The sequence below is a fragment of the Syngnathoides biaculeatus genome, chromosome 23, assembly GCF_019802595.1.
Source record: "Syngnathoides biaculeatus isolate LvHL_M chromosome 23, ASM1980259v1, whole genome shotgun sequence".
Lineage (NCBI taxonomy): Eukaryota > Metazoa > Chordata > Actinopteri > Syngnathiformes > Syngnathidae > Syngnathoides > Syngnathoides biaculeatus.
This window is the reverse complement of record NC_084662.1, coordinates 2685146-2701437: the sequence shown is the minus strand read 5'-3', so window position 1 is coordinate 2701437 and position 16292 is coordinate 2685146. Positions and strand designations below refer to the sequence as shown.

General features: G+C 43.1%; 1 protein-coding gene across 1 annotated transcript in view; it reads left to right on the top strand.

The window, feature by feature from the left end:
- hsf2 (heat shock transcription factor 2) overlaps window positions 1-16292 on the top strand; it is an 84387-nt gene that overhangs the window by 11483 nt on the left and 56612 nt on the right. Inside the window, exons 3-5 of the mRNA XM_061811934.1 lie at window positions 94-221; window positions 3109-3233; window positions 11403-11478. Coding sequence (XP_061667918.1) covers window positions 94-221; window positions 3109-3233; window positions 11403-11478 — 329 coding nt within the window. The remainder of the gene's footprint in view (window positions 1-93; window positions 222-3108; window positions 3234-11402; window positions 11479-16292) is intronic.

The following is a 16292-nucleotide window of genomic DNA, read 5'->3' as shown; positions in this document are numbered from 1 at the left end:
TTTTCATGATATTTTAATGACTACCATCTGTAAAATGGTCAAAACAAAAACGTACTCACCCAAAAGGATTGCTGTGCATTGTTATTAATTCAGATGGATTTCGTAAAGTGATGCACCTTGACCAAGGCATTGTCAAGCAAGAGCGAGATGGTCCTGTAGAATTTCAGCACCCTTACTTCAAACATGGACAAGATGACCTGCTAGAGAACATCAAGAGAAAGGTAAACTATGTCAGTATTAAAATGTTATTCTCTGTATTATTTACAGGAATCACCACAAAATTGCAGTTAATTTGAGAGCATAATGATTTTTTTTTTTAAAGGTCAGTACAATGTAATTTCTCATCTACATCCTTGATGGTTAACTTTATTGGCTAATTGGTTTAAATTAAGCAGCACTGACTCAGAGAAGGTCTATTCCACAGATCTCGTTTGATGTCCGTCTCACGTCTCTGAAGCACAAAAATTAGCAGAGACAATCTCTCCTTTGGACGGATGTCTTCGTACTCTAAAATGGTGCTGGAAATTTGGGACAAAGCAGGACTGTAGGGTACAACTAATTTGATTGCATATGGGACCAAATTTCTGAATGATGCAGCAAAAAAGAAAAATACCTGGGTGCATACAGATTAATTTTAGTAAGGGAAAAAAAACCTTTCTGCAAATTGAAAGCTAACACATGATTGGTTTCATCGTGGTCTCTAAACCAATCAAAGATGGTGAAGACGGGGACTGTCTGTCTGACTGGTTCTGTGTGTCTTTGTGCATGTGCTTGTCCACGCGTCTGTGTTGTTTTAAATATGGACGCTTGTTAGGTTTTCTGATGGCAAGCTGGCAGTTGCAGTTAGAAAAATTTGACCAGCATGAATGGAATTAGCTCCAACTTCAAACCACTTGTACTCGATAAAGTAGCATGCATGCGAGAGCCTATTTCAGCTGAGTTTGGAGAAGTTGATGAATTGGTCACCAGTTGTTCACCTGGTCCCTGATGCAGTCCTGCCCCCACCTTAAATTCTTCTGTCACATCTACGGTACACCTCACCATTGTTCTGCTTCGCTCATATGTTCTGTACTATTTTAACATATTTCTCTGCCACACCAGACTTATGCATGCAGTACCACGGTTCCTCTCTCTGGTACTCTGTCAAAGGCTTTCTCCAGATCCAGAAAGACAATGTAGCTCCGTCTGACCTTCTCTGTCTCTATTTCTAGACATGAAAACATACTGTTTCTCGCAGATGCTTCGGTCCTGAGTCTAGTCTCCACTACTCTTTCCCATAACTTCATTGTGTGGCTCATCAACTTTATTCCTCCATAGTTCCCACAACTCTGCAAATCACCTATGTTCTTAAAAATGGGCACTAGTATGCTTTCTTCTATTCTTCAGGCATCTTCTCACCCGCTAGTATTGTGTTGAATAAGCTGGTCAAAAACTCCACAGCCACCTCACCAAATTGTTTCCATACCTCCACAGGTATGTCATCAGGACAAACCGCCTTTCCCTTTTTCATCCTCTTCAGTGCCTTTCTAACTTCCCTCTTACTAATCATTGCCACTTCCTGTTCATTCACACTTGCCTCTCATACTCTTCCTTCTCTATTTTCTTCATTCATCAACTTCTCCAAATTTTCTTTCCATCTATTTAGCACACTACTGGCACCAGTCAACGCATTTCCATCTCTATTCTTAATCACCCTTACCTGCTGCACATCCTTCCCATCTCTATCCCTCTGTCTGGCTATCCTATAGAGGTCCTTTTGTCCCTCTCTCATGTCCAACCTGGCGTACCTGCTGTAATATGACTCTTGCTGAGCCACCGCCACATCTACCTTTTGCTCTACCCAAGTATAAACCTCACGGAACTGTCCAGCCATCACACCGATCAGGAAAGAGATGAATGTGTTTTGGTCTGAAATATGCTGGCGTTGTCCATCCATCAAATATCATGCTTTTGATCTCAGTCAGGCTTTAAGAATTTATTCTACTGCTATCATCATGAGTATAATTAACATGTTCCAGAAGCAGCCATGCATGCCCAAGCCTTGACATTACCGCCACCATGCTTCATAGATAAGCTTGTGTGTTTTAGATCATTATCAGGTCCTTCTTTTCTTCCTTATTTTCACCTTTCCATTACATTTGCAGAGGTTAATGTTGGTCTCATCAGTCCATAAAACATTTCCAAAACTCTTGCGGCTCATCTTCGTACTACTTTGCAAAATGCAAGTTGACCTTCTTATTCTTTCTCCTTATGAGTGGATTGTATCTTGTGGAATGGGCTGTATATTTATTTTCTGTGGATTCAGTGGCTTGTAAGACCTTCACCCCTCCCCTGTGGAGGTTTGTCGTGAAGTCACTGTCTTTGGATGTTTCTTCATAACTCTCATGTTTCTGTCTTCAACTGTTGTTGCTATCATTGGCCGAACTGTTTGATGTCTGGTGCTCAGTACACCAGTAGTTTCTTTTTCAGGACATTTCAAATTGTTCTAATTTCTCTGCCAGATGTTTGTTCAAAAGCTGTGAACTTCACAATAGTTTGCTTTTCTCCCACAGACAGCTCTCTGGTCTTCATATTTATTTAACAGCCAATGCAGTTTTCACAGGTGAAACCCAAACCCAAAAATGAGCACTATCTAATGTTTAAGCAATCAAAATAATGGGAAAAACCTAAGTAACAATGAAATCCCATAATGTTCCAATACTTTACTCACTTAAAAAGTTGGTGGTGTCTGTCCTGTTGTTTAAAATAGATGTAAATACCATGAAATAGAGCGTGGAATTCTAAAATTCTCTCATGGATCTCTTGATTTGAAACCTAAATGTCTTCAGTTTACAACAAAAACAAAGGAATTGACATTGCATTTGGAGGTGACTGCATATTATTTTAATACATTTCACTTCTTGTGTTGTCAAAATAAATATTTTTGAAAAGAGTTCAACATCAGATGTACACGACTACCATTTTTCATTCATGACTTCTTGGCCGTGACACCCAAAGGGTCTACGGAATGAGATACACTGCAGGCAAATCACCTAAATATTTAATTCTTTGTGTTGTAATTTTTTTCTCCTTTTTTTTTGTTGTGGTCGATCAAATTCTGACATCCAGGTCTCAAACACTCGTCCTGAGGAAAATAAGATTCGGCAAGAAGACCTGTCCAAGATCCTGGCAAGCGTTCAGAGTGTTCACAGCAAGCAGGAAAACATCGAGGTCACGCTAACAACATTGAAGAGGTCAGTACAGATTCAAAGAATTTGGGTCTTCACAATCCTTTATTCATCTGTCCATCCATCCATCGATCCATCCATTTTGTACCGCTTCTCCGACCGAGGGACACAGTCTCTCGAGCGTGTCCTAGGTCGTCCCCGGGGTCTCTTTCCGGTGGGACATGCCCGGAACACCTTGCCAGGGAAGCGTCCAAGAGGCATCCGGATCAGATGCCCCACCCACCTCATGTGGCTCCTCTCAATGCAGAGGAGCAGCGGCTCGACACTGAGCCCCTCCCGGATGACCGAGCTTCTCACCCTATCTCTAAGGGAGAGCCCGGACACCCTGCGAAGGAAATTCATTTTGGCTCCTTGTATCTGGGATTTTGTTCTTTTGATCACGACCCACTGCTCGTGCCCATAGGTGAGGGTCGAATTGTAGATCGACTGGTAAATTGAGAGCTTCGCCTTTTGACTTGGCTCACCACAGCGGACCCATAACTGCAGAAGCTGCACCGATCTGTCTGTCGATCTCCCGCACCATTCTTCTCTCACCCATGAACAAATCCCCAAGAAACTTGAACTTCTCCACTTAGGGCAGGATCTCATCCCCGACCCGGAGAGGGCACGCTACCCTTTCAGACTGAGGACCATCATCTCTGATTTGGAGGTGCCGATTCTCATCTCAGCCGCTTCACGCTCTGCTGTGAACCGCTCCAGTGAGCGTTGGAGATCACGACTTGATGAAGCCAACAGAACCGCATCATCTGCAAAGAGCAGGGATGCGATGCTGAGGCCACCAAATCAAGCACCCTCTACGCCTCTTCTGTCTATAAAAGATGTGAACAAAATCTGTGACAATGGGCAGCCTTGGCGTAGTCCAACTCTCACCGAAAACGAGTCCGACTTATTGCCGGCAATGCGAACCAAACTCTTTGACAACGATCGTACAGGGACCGAACAGCTTCTGCCAGGGGGTTTGGTACCCCATACTCCCGAAGAACACCACATAGGACTCCCCACGAGACACTGTCGAACGCCTTCTCCAAGTCTACAAAACACATATAAACGGGATGGACAACCTCCCATGCACCATCAAGGATCCTGCCAAGGGTGTAGAGCTGATCCACTGTTCCTTGGCCAGGATGAAAACCACATTGCTCCTCCTGGATCTGAGATTCGACTTCCCGGCGGACCCTCCTCTCCAGCACCCCTGAATAGACCTTATCAGAGTGGCTGAGTAGTGTGATTCCCCCTATAGTTGGAACACACCCTCCTGTCCTCCTTCTTGAAAAGGGGCACCACCACCCTAGTCCGCCAATCCAGAGGCACTGTCCCTGATGTCCACGCAATGTTGCAGAGGTGTGTCAACCAAGACAGCCCCACAACATCCAGAGACTTGAGGAACTCCCGGTGAATCTCATCCACCCCCGGGACCCTGCCACCAAGGAGCTTTTTAATCACCTCGGTGACCTCAACCCCAGACATAGAAGATCCCACCTCAGAGAACCCAGGCTCAGCTTCCTCATGGGAAGGTGTGTTGGTGGAATTAAGGAGGTCTTCGAAGTATTCTCCCCACCAACTCTCAACATCCCGAGTTGAGGTCAGCAATGCCCCATCGCCACTATACACAGTGTTGACGATGCACTGCTTTCCCCTCCTGAGATGCCGGACGGTGAACCAGAATTTCCTTGAAGTTGTTCTCCATGGTCTCACCCAACTCCCCCTGCGCCTGGGTTTTTGCCTCAGTGAGCTCCGAAGCTGCATTCCGCTTGGCCAGAGCTAATTTCTGTAGCCGGGGATTGGATCGCCGAGGTCACATTGGGCCCTACCCCTATGGCCCCTCTCACATGTGTTGAGCCCATGAACGAGGACCCATGTTACCCTTACGGGCTGTGCTCGGCTGAGCCCCATGGGTGCAGGCTCGGTGTGATGGTCTGAGCGCTCCTGGTGTTGAAAAGTCGTCTTGTGATTAATGCGGATGTGTGTATATTTTGTTAACTTACGGCCAGTCTGAAACATCCGCATCCATGCTTCGTGTGTCATTGACAACTTGCCATTGAGTGTTCATGTTCGCTATGGACGTCTCGGAAAGACGAACACAGCGAACATACAGATGTGTGTATACTTTTGTTTTCATGTTAGGTTAAGGGATATAATGTATGTTAGCTGTTAGCTGTAGAAGAAGGGGAACTATGAGAGCGGTTCCCAGTAACCGTCTACTACGTACCCAGAGTTCCCCTGTTAGCATTAATCACAAGGGGACTTTTCAGCGTGGGGGAGCGCTCAGACTGTCACATTGGCCACCAGGCGTTCACCTTCGAGCCCCATATGCGGGCCTGGCTCCAGAGGGGGGGGACCCCGGTGACCCGCGTCTGGGCAAGGGAAGCCAAGATACAATTTTTGTATTCGTCATAGGGTTTTTGGAGTTTTACTTTGTCACAATCCTTTCGGGGTCCTTAAATGCTTTGTGTGGTAAAAATGTGCATGCAAAAACTACCTTTTTTTTCCATTTGTAAATATCAATCAATGCTGTATTTTCGTTTTTTCTTTTGCTTGAATCCCTTAATTAACTTAAGCTTATGAAAATGTTTTTTTTAAATTTATTTTTTCAGTTTTAGGATTTTAACCCTATATGCCAGGTTTACATTTTTTTGTCTTACAGAAATCAAAAAATAAATTACAATAAATGCTGCAGTAAAATCAATATCATTCCAAATCTTTGACTTGCCACCCAAAGCCCCATTACACATTTAATACATTCACTGTAATTAAAGGAATACTCCACTGAACAATGAAAACCTTAATCCAATTGGCCATGTCATATGTACTGTACCTTGAGAATTTGAGGTTAATCCGATATCATTTAATGGTGTTTTGAGATTTCTTTTCTCAGCAATTGCTCATTTGCGCCATTTTGTCAAGTCCCATGACCTACTTGCGCAGATGTGACGTATTCTGTGCGTAAACAAATAAATCATGGCCGTTTTGTAGTGCGATCACATGCAGTATCACCACCATCGGACACGTGAAAATGCCCTACTGTATCGCGAAATTTTGCCATGATTTGGATAGAAAAAATCCGAGGAAGGCTTGGTGGCATGTTCTGGCCGGTAATAAAAAGAAACATTTAAGGACCCAGTGGCTAGCGAAGTGTGTCACCCTAAGCTGTACGACATGTATTTGTGCGTTTATTTAAGGCCAACACTTTCCGGAGTACAATAAGTCTGAATTTTATTAAATAACATTCCGGACACTTCACACCGGAAAGAGACCCCGAGGACGACCCAGGAAACCCTGGAGAGTCTCTCGGCTGGGTTGGGAACGCTTCGGGATCCTCCGGAAGCGCTCGAAGAAGTGGCTGGGGAAAGAGAAGTATGGGTATCCCTGCTGAAGCTACTTCCCGCACGACCTGACCTGGAGAAGCGGTAGAAAATGGATGGATGGATGGATGTTATGATGTTGCTAACCAATGATGACGAAAGTACTTCTTACCATTAACGCGACTTCTTGTGCTTTCATACATCATGCAGGCGTTGAGACTTCCGTCCGTTTATCGTAAACGTAATCCAATTTGATTTGCCATCATGATAGTATGATGGTGAAAAGTTCTTGCCGACAAAGGCATGTCTTTTATCCGTTTGATTATCTTGATTTTATGTGAAATTGCCAAAATGTTGCTTGGCAACGTCGAGTCCGAATGCTTTGGCATACTCCCCATCTGATCACAGCAGAACCCTCCCTTTCCACAAAGGCTGTCCGTTCTTGTTCAAACTTACGTACTCCTCGTATTTTTTTCTTTGACCGATCTTTGTCAAAAGTTTCCATAATTGTTGTTCCGACACGATCAGATTAGACCGTTCTGCGCCCTTGTTTAGTTAGCTAGTCAGACTCCACGTCATTCCCGTCCAAATATCCATCAAAGTAGTCACCATTATTGACAGCCACAGGTTCAAATCTGTATGGATGTATTCCTCCGTCTTCCCGATCAACCGATACTGCTATTTCTTCGTCAGATGGGGATAAATCCGAAAAATCTGCGCTGTCTGTGAGGATTCCTTTGTTTGCGCACAGGATGAGTCACTTCCTGTCTTTTAAGTCATGCAACTCGCCAAAATGGCGGCACCCGTGGAAATTCGTAATTGGCGATAAAAATAATCTCAAAACACCATTATATGATATTGGTTTAACCTGAATTTTTCAAGGTACAATACTTCTGTGAAATCTTTGACTTAAAATACAAATAAAACTGGCCTTTAACGGGTTAAAATCTGAGAACCATAGCTAGAGTTTTGTAGTATGGAGTTGTTTGACTTAACAGCAGATTTTTTTTTTTTTTTTTTTAGCCTGCAATGTTTCCAGTGACTGAACAATGCACCAATGGAGTATAAACATGTACTAGTAAAAGACTAAATTCAAACAAAAAAAAATCACAAAGTATTTTAATTTTTTTTTTCCGAATTTCATACCAGCTGAAACACTGCAAAAATGATGACAAAATAAAAAAGGAGGAAAAATATTGAAATATGCCTAAGGAGGCATGAAGGTGAAAACACCAGCGGTTCAACAGTCATTTAGAAAGTCATTATGGTTTGCTCATTGTTATATTTCATATACTTCAGAAAAAATGGAAAAACTAATATAAGTGATAATAATGTTCATTCTTGATCGTTTTTCTCCCTTTATATGGTAGCCTGACATTCATGTTTGTAATAACGGGTTGTTTGCAACTTGCTGTTTTCTTGAATACTAAAGTCCCCAATCAAGTAAAAGAACATTAACACTAAGAACATTACATTAAAGTGCCACTGACACCAAAATATACATTTTAAAATAGGAATTGTCATCAAAACTACATGGATTATTCATCACTTTGATGATAATACAAGTAGGAAAAAGTGAGCAGGTAGCGTTTGATAAAAGTGCAAAGTTGCGAAAGTATGACTCGACATCCCAGTGGCAGACATTGTCTGTGACGCCATGTGCAGAAATCAGACTGCACACTGGCATGCTGTGTCGAATGCAGTGGCCGATGAACAAGAGCGATTTTTGGATTTTTCTGACGCCCCTTCTTAGACTTAAGCTCTTTTTGAGCAAAATAACATCTCAGAAGCGAATGCAGTGACCGGGGGCATTTCATGTCATTGTTTCAGGTCATATTTAGATGATATGCGTTCACTGGCACCGGACTCCTCATCAGGCGACAAGGAGGATGAGAGACCCAATGAAATATTGAAAATGACTGGCCCTGGTTTGATTTTCCTAACCCTTGTGTATGTAGCATACTCTGATGGACCTATGCCGGGCGAAGTAAATGCGCCAGGGGTGCCCAGAACACCGATGGCCGGTGTGGGTTGGGGGGTGGGGGGGGGGGCTTCTGTTTCCATCCTGCCCCCGGTGCGACCGCACGCGCCCGCCTGTTTCGCCGCCCGACCCACTTCCGCGTCGGGGGAAACAGCGGGCCAGCTGCGTCGACATATTGAGCACCCCTGACTTACTCTATATTACTATACGTACTTTATTAAGTTATTATGACGCGAATCTTTTAAGTTCTTATTTTGTTGTCTGACGCGGATTTCTAGAATGTTCCTATCAGGATGAGGATGGCTGTCAACTGAGCTTTTTTTTATTAATACTGCTACTTTTAGACTAGCACACATGTACTGCCTTCTGTCTTTTTTAAATTTCCGGAATATTCGTTGGAAATAACATTCGCCCATTTGGAAGATTGGATTTGACAATGGTGACTATATGTTGTTTAGCTAGTTAGCTCGTATTACACGTTACTAAATGGTCTTTGGACTTTTATTTTGTTATTGTTTTGTGTTGTATTGTGTGTGCGCCCATCCAATCACAGCGCCTGTAGTTAGTTGGTGTTAATGCTGCTAAACTGTTTTTGTACTTCTATTTTGTGTTAGTTTATTGTTTTGTGTTGTATTGTATTGTATTGTGTGTGATTAAATTGTCTTAAACGCAATACAACTGCTTTGTTAAATTCTGCTGGTTTGACCAAGGGGATTAATTCTAAATTCACGTATAACAAATGCTGTAAATTGAGAGACAAATTAGTCCCCCCCCCTGCCACTATTTTTTCTCAGTTGCTCAGTACACACCTACTGTGAAGAAGATAAGAATTTGAACACCCTGCTATATTGCAAGTTCTCCCCTTAGAAATCATGGAAGGGTCTCAAATTTCCATCATAGGTGTGTGTTCACTGTGAGAGATAATTTAAAAAGAAAAATCCAGAAGTCACAATGTATGGTTTTTTTTTTTTTAACATTTGTGTGATACAGCTTCAAATAAGTATTTGAACACCTGAGAAAATCAATGTTATTTGATACAGCAGCCTTTGTTTGCAATTACAGAAGTCTAACGTTTCCTGTAGTTGTTCACCAGGTTTGCACACACTGCAGGAGGGATTTTGGCCCACTCCTCCACACAGATCTTCTCTAGATCAGACAGGTTTCTGGGCTGTCGCGGAGAAGCACAGGGTTTCAGCTCCTTCCAAAGATTTTCTATTGGGTTTAGGTCTGGAGACTGGCTAGGCAACGCCAGAACTTTGATATGCTTCTTACAGAGCCACTTCTTGGTTTTCCTGGCTGTGTGCTTCGGGTCATTGTCATGTTGAAAGACCCAGCCACGGTCCATCTTCAATGCTCTGACTGAGGGAAAGAGGTTGTTCCCCAAAATATCAGAATAGATGGCCGCGGTCATCCTCTCCTTAATACAGTGGAGACTTCCTGTCCTATGTGCAGAAAAACACCCCCAAAGCATGATGCTACCACCCCCATGCTTCATGGTAGGAATGGTGTTCCCAGGATGGCACTCAACATTCGTCTTCCTCCAAACACATTGAATGGAATTATGACCAAAAACTTCCATTTTGGTCTCATATGACCACAAAACTTTCTCCCATGACTCCTCTGTATCATCCAAATGGGCATTGGCAAACTGAAGACGGGCCTTGACACGTGCTGGTTTAATAAGCAGGGGAACTTTCTGTGCCATGCATGATTTCAAACCATGCCGTCTTAGTATATTACCAACAATCACCTTGGAAACGGTGGTCCCGGCTCTTTTCAGGTCATTGACTAAGTCCTGTCGCGTAGTCCTGGGGTGATTCCTCACCTTTCTAAGGATCATTGAGCCCCCACGAGGTGATAACTTGTATGAGGCTCCACTCCGATTGAGAATGACCGTAATGTTTAGCTTCTTCCATTTTCTAATGATTGCTCAAACAATGAACTTTCTAGTGACTGCTCAAACAGTGAACCTTTTTTCACCAAGATGCTTGTCAATTTCTCCATAGCCCTTTCCAGCCGTGTGGAGTTGTACAATTTTGTCTGTGGTTTCTTTTCTTTGGTCTTGGCCATATTATAAGTTTGGGTCTTACTGATTGTAGTGGACAGCTGTATCTCTTCACCTAACATCCTCACACAGGTGCATCTGATTCAGGATAATACATGGAGTGGAGGTGGTCTTTTAAAGGCTTAACTAACAGGTCTTTACTTATTTGCAGCTGTATCACACATTGTTCAAAAAATCATACATTCTGATTTCTGGATTTTTCTTTTTAGATTATCTCTCTCACAGTGGACATGCATCTACGATGAAAATTTCAGACCCCTCCATGAGAACTTGCAATATAGCAGGGTGTTCAAATACTTATTTTCGTCACTGTCGCAGGGTGTTCAAATACTTATTTTCTTTACTGTACCTGTCATTTGGAACTCACAGAGCTCTTGTTTGCACTTGTGCAATCTGTTTTTCACAACGAATTGGGTCTTTTGGAAACGTGTGAAGAGTGAATTCATCCTTCCGACTGTTCGAGCAAAATCCAACAACACAATGAGTTGGCATTTTGACTAACATGCAGAAAAAAATAGGTAGTTTCTTACCAGTAACAAATCTAAAGACACTTGACTCCACTACTGTAGATATCTTTCTGGCTTCTTCTTCAAGTCAAAACAGGCGACAGAATTTTCATGGCGAGAGATAGAAAAAATTGATATCCGGCAAAATTCTGACGTGTTGTGAACAAATGGATGATTCCATTCCAGCTGTTTTTTTTTAATTTTTTTATTTTTTTTTAAACAACATACTAAATTTCATGTTTTAGGTGTCAGTGGCACATTAAATACACTGAATTCAGTACATTCTTTGAGAAATTAACCCTGACTAATTTCATTGTTTAGGGAGAATGAAGCTTTGTGGACAGAGATCTCTGATTTGAGACAGAAGCATGCCCACCAGCAACAACTAATTAAAAAGGTAAGTTTCAGTCTATACTTGTGCTTGGCTGGTGCCTGATTTTCTTGTATAATGACAGGGTTCTTGAGTCACATTATTGTCTAGTAACAGTAGTACTCTTGCTTTGGTACACTATATGGCTTCTCACCTACCTCTGGGGCCGACATCCTCTATTGCTACTTACATTTGAGCAAAGTTTTTGCTTAGCAGACCAGCCAGTATCACATTTTTTGCAGAGGTGTTTTGCATTTTTGGTTTGAGGTGCTGCGAGTGGTGGCCCAGTTTGTGGTTTCAGTGGAATGTAACATCGGCGGCGAGATGATTTGCTACAACATCTTATATTAGTTGGGAAATACGCCAACAATTATCTAATTAATTTACGGATGTTCATATTGAATGTATTCAGTTGTGGAGCCATTTTCTGGATGATGTCACAACACAGAATGAACTACCGTGCCTTCCAGACACCAGCACGCACCAGTTGATAAGGAGCATCCACTCTAGCATTTTTTCACCCTCATACATCAGACGCCCCAGGCTTAGACCATGGATATACCTTGCATACTGGTATGGTGTAAAATCTTTACACAGAAAGACTTTGTAAATTTTCATTGATATACCTTGTTTGCAAATAGTGACTTTAATATGCAGTTAAATGGCTAGAACATAAAACGAAAAGTAATTGTTTTTGTTCCCCGTCCTCTTGTTGACTCAATCCACTAAAGCCCTCGTCTTCAGTCTTGGAATATAAGAGTCTCAGAACGTTTCAATGACACATTTTAGTGTCTTAGTTCCTGTACTTATGAATGTCTCTAGTTAAAGGGCCACTGTCATGAAATGGATGATTTTTAGTATCTTAATAATGGAAAAAACGGCAGCCAACATTGACCCATGCGTTTTTTTCACCACAAAACATGATTTTGACGTATACAGCTTTTTCTAACTCGCGCCATGAAAATCCTCTCGAGGGATTTGTTTTTGAGAAGAAGCAGGAAGTAACGTAAAGGACAGGACCGCCCTGAAGTGGACTCGTTTGTTTCCATTAGATTTACCTCCGGGAAGGTAGCTCGTTGTTCCTTCGTGTTAGCCAAAATGCAGGCTCGTTGCATTGCTGGACATTGCTTGAACACTCGGGAGGATGGATTTACCCTTCATAAGATTGCAACAGACCCGGTTCGTCGTGAAAAATGGATTGTACGGGTGCAGAGGACGAGAGCGACGTGGGTTCCAAATGACAGGTAGGTGTGTATTCAGCTACTAAAAAAAAAAATAGTTTTGGACGGACCACGTAATCGGTCTCTCATAACGTAACAAAAGATCCGCGTACGAAATGTGTCTGTGTGCGTCGGACGGCGTTGGGCTGCTTCGCCAGCGAAGTCTGCGCTTCGCGGACGGCGGCAGCTCTGAAGAACGCTGCCACAATGCCACACTCAGCTGCGTATGACGACATGTACTCCAGGTTGGATACGAAAGAAGGAGAAAAGGTGCTCCGCAGATTGGCCAGACAGAGGGATAGAGATGGGAAGGATGTGCAGCAAGTAAAGGTGATTAAGGATAGCGATGGAAATATGTTGACTGGTGCCAACAGTGTACTAAGGAGACAGAAAGAGTACTTTGAGAATTTAATGAATGAAGAAAATGGGAGAGAAGGTAGAGTAGAAGAGGCAAGCATGAATGACGGTCAAGTGGCTTTGATTAGTAAGGGAGAAATTAGGCACTGGACAGAATGAAAAATGGAAAGACAGTTGGTCCCGATGACATACCAGTGGAGATATGGAAGCAATTTGGTGAGGTGGCTGTGGAGTTTTTGACCAACTTATTCAATAGAATACTAGCGGGAGAGAAGATGCCAGAAGAATGGAGGAAAAGTGTGCTCGTCCCCATTTTTAACAACAAAGGCAAACTACAAAGGAATAAAGATGATGAGCCACACAATGAAGTTGAGGGAAAGAGTAGCGGAGGCTAGATTTAGGACAGAAGTATCTCCGAGCAACAGTATGGTTTCATGCCTAGAAAGAGTACCACAGATGCACTATTTGCCTTGAGGATGCTCGTGGAAAAGTACAGAGAAGGTCAGAAGGAGCTACATTGTATCTTTGTAGACTTAGAGAAAGCCTAAGACAGAGTACCAAGAGAGGAACTATGGTACTGCATGCACAAGTCTGGTGTGGCAGAGAAATATGTTATAATAGTACAAGACATGTATGAGGGTAGCAGAACAGCGGTGAGATGTACAGTTGGTGTGTCAGAAGAATTTAAGGTAGAGGTGGGACTGCATTAGGGTTCCACACTGAGGCCCTTCTTGTTTGCGGTATGAATAGATAGGCAGACAGATGAGGTTAGACGAGATTCCCCTTGGACCACGATGGTCGCAGATGATCTTGTGATCTGCAGTGAAAGCAGGGAACAGGCGGAGGAATGGTTAGAAAGATAGCGGAACCCACTGTAAAGAAGAGGAATGAAGATTAGCCGTAGTAAAACAGTGTGTGTGCGTGTGTGCGCGTGTGCGAATGAGAGGGGCGGAGGAGTAAGAGTGAAGCTCCAGGGAGAAGAGATGGGGAAGGTGGATGACTTCAAATACTTAGTGTGGTAAGGAAGTGAAGAAACTGGTCCAAGCAGGGTGGAACAGTTGGCGGAAGGTGTCTGGTGTTGTATGTGACAGAAGAGTATCCGCCAGGATGAAGGCCAAAATTTATAAAACAGTGGTGAGGCCGACCATGATGTACGAATTAGAGACGAAGGCCCTGAAGAAACAACAGGAAGCAGAACTTGAGGTAGCAAAAATGAAGATGTTGAGACTCTCGCCTGGTGTGAACAGATTGGATTGGATAGGATTTGAAATTAGCTCATTAGAGGGACAGCCAAAGTTGGATGCTTTGGAGACAAGGTGAGAAAGAGCAGACTAAGATGGTTTGGACATGTTCAGAGGCAAGAGAGTGAGTATGTTGGTAGAAGGTTGCTGAGGATGGAGCTCCCAGGCAAAAGTTCGAGAGGAAGACCGAAGAAAAGGTTGATGGATGTTGTGAGGGAGGATATGCCTATATTTTTTTCTTCTTCTTTTCCTTTCAGCTAACGGGACAGTTAGGGGTTTCCACAGCGTATCATCTTTTTCCATCTAAGCCTATCTCGTGCATCTTCTTCTCTCACAACATCCATCAACCTTTTCATTGGTCTTCCTCTCACTCTTTTGCCTGGCTCCATCCTTAGCACCTTTCTCCTATTATACTCACTCTCTCGTTTCTGAACATGTCCAAACCATCTAAGTCTGCTCTCTCTAACCTTGTCTCCAAAACATCCAACTTTAGCTGTCCCTCTAATGAGCTCGTTTCTAATCCTCAGCATCTTCATTTCTGCTACCTCCAGTTCTGCTTCCTGTTGTTCCTTCAGTGCCGCTGTCTCTAATCCGTACATCAAGGCTGCCCTCACCACTGTTTTATGAACTTTGCCTTTCAACCTAGCAGAGACTCTTTTGTCACATAGAACACCAGACACCTTCCGCCAACTCTTCCACCCCACTTGGACCCGTTTCTTCACTTCTTTAACACACTCTCCATTGCTCTCTATTGTTGACCCCAAGTATTTTAAGTCATCCACCCTCGCTATCATTCCTCCTCCTCCACCCCTCACATTCATGCACATATATTCAGTTTTATTTCGGCTTATTTTATTCCTCTCCTTTCCAGTGTGTGCCTCCATCTTTCTAATTGTTCCTCCACCTGTTCCCTGCTTTCACTGCAGATCACAATTTCATCTGCGAACATCATGGTCCAAGGGGAATCTAGTCTAACCTCATCTGTCAGCCTGTCTATTACGACCGCAAACAGGAAGGGGTTAGGTTAGCGTGGAACCCTGATGCAGTCCCACCTCTACCTTAAATTCTTTTGACACGCCAATGGTACATCTCACCGCTGCTCTGCTACCCTCATACATGTCTTGTACTATTATAACATATTTCTCCGCCACACCAGACTTGTGCATGCAGTACCATAGTTCCTCTCTTGGTACTCTGTCATAGGCTTTCTCTAGGTCTACAAAGATACTATGTAGCTCCTTCTGATCTTCTCTGTACTTTTCCACGAGCATCCTCAAGGCAAATAGTGCATCTGTGGTACTCTTTCTAGGCATGAAACCATACTGTTGCTCGGAGATACTTCTGTCCTAAGTCTAGCCTCCACTACTCTTTCCCATAACTTCATTGTGTGGCTCATCATCTTTATTCCTCTGTATTTTCCACAGTTCTGAACATTGCCTTTGTTGTTAAAAATGGGGACTAGCACACTTTTCCTCCATTCTTCTGGCATCTTCTCTCCCGCTAGTATTCTATTGAATGAGTTGGTCAAAAACTCCACAGCCACCTCACCAAATTGCTTCCATATCTCAACTGGTATGTCATCGGGACCAACTGTCTTTCCTTTTTTCATTCTGTCTAGTGCCTTTCTAACTTCTCCCTTACAAATCAAAGCCACTTGACCATCATTCATGCTTGCCTCTTCTGCTCTACCTTTGCTCCCATTTTCTTCATTCATTAACTTCTCAAAGTAGTCTTTCTGTCTACTTAGTACACTATTGGCACCAGTCAACAAATTTCCATCGCTATCCTTGATCACCTTTACTTGCTGCACATCCTTCCCATCTGTATCCCTCTGGCCAATCTGCGGAGCTCCTTTTCTCCTTCTTTCGTATCCAACCTGGAGTACATGTCGTCATATGCCTCTTATTTAGCCTTCGCCACCTCTACCTTTGTCCTACGACGCACCTCAATGTATTCTTTACTCCTCTCCTTAGTCCTCTCTGTGTTCCACTTCTTCTTCGCTAATCTCTTACCTTGGATGACT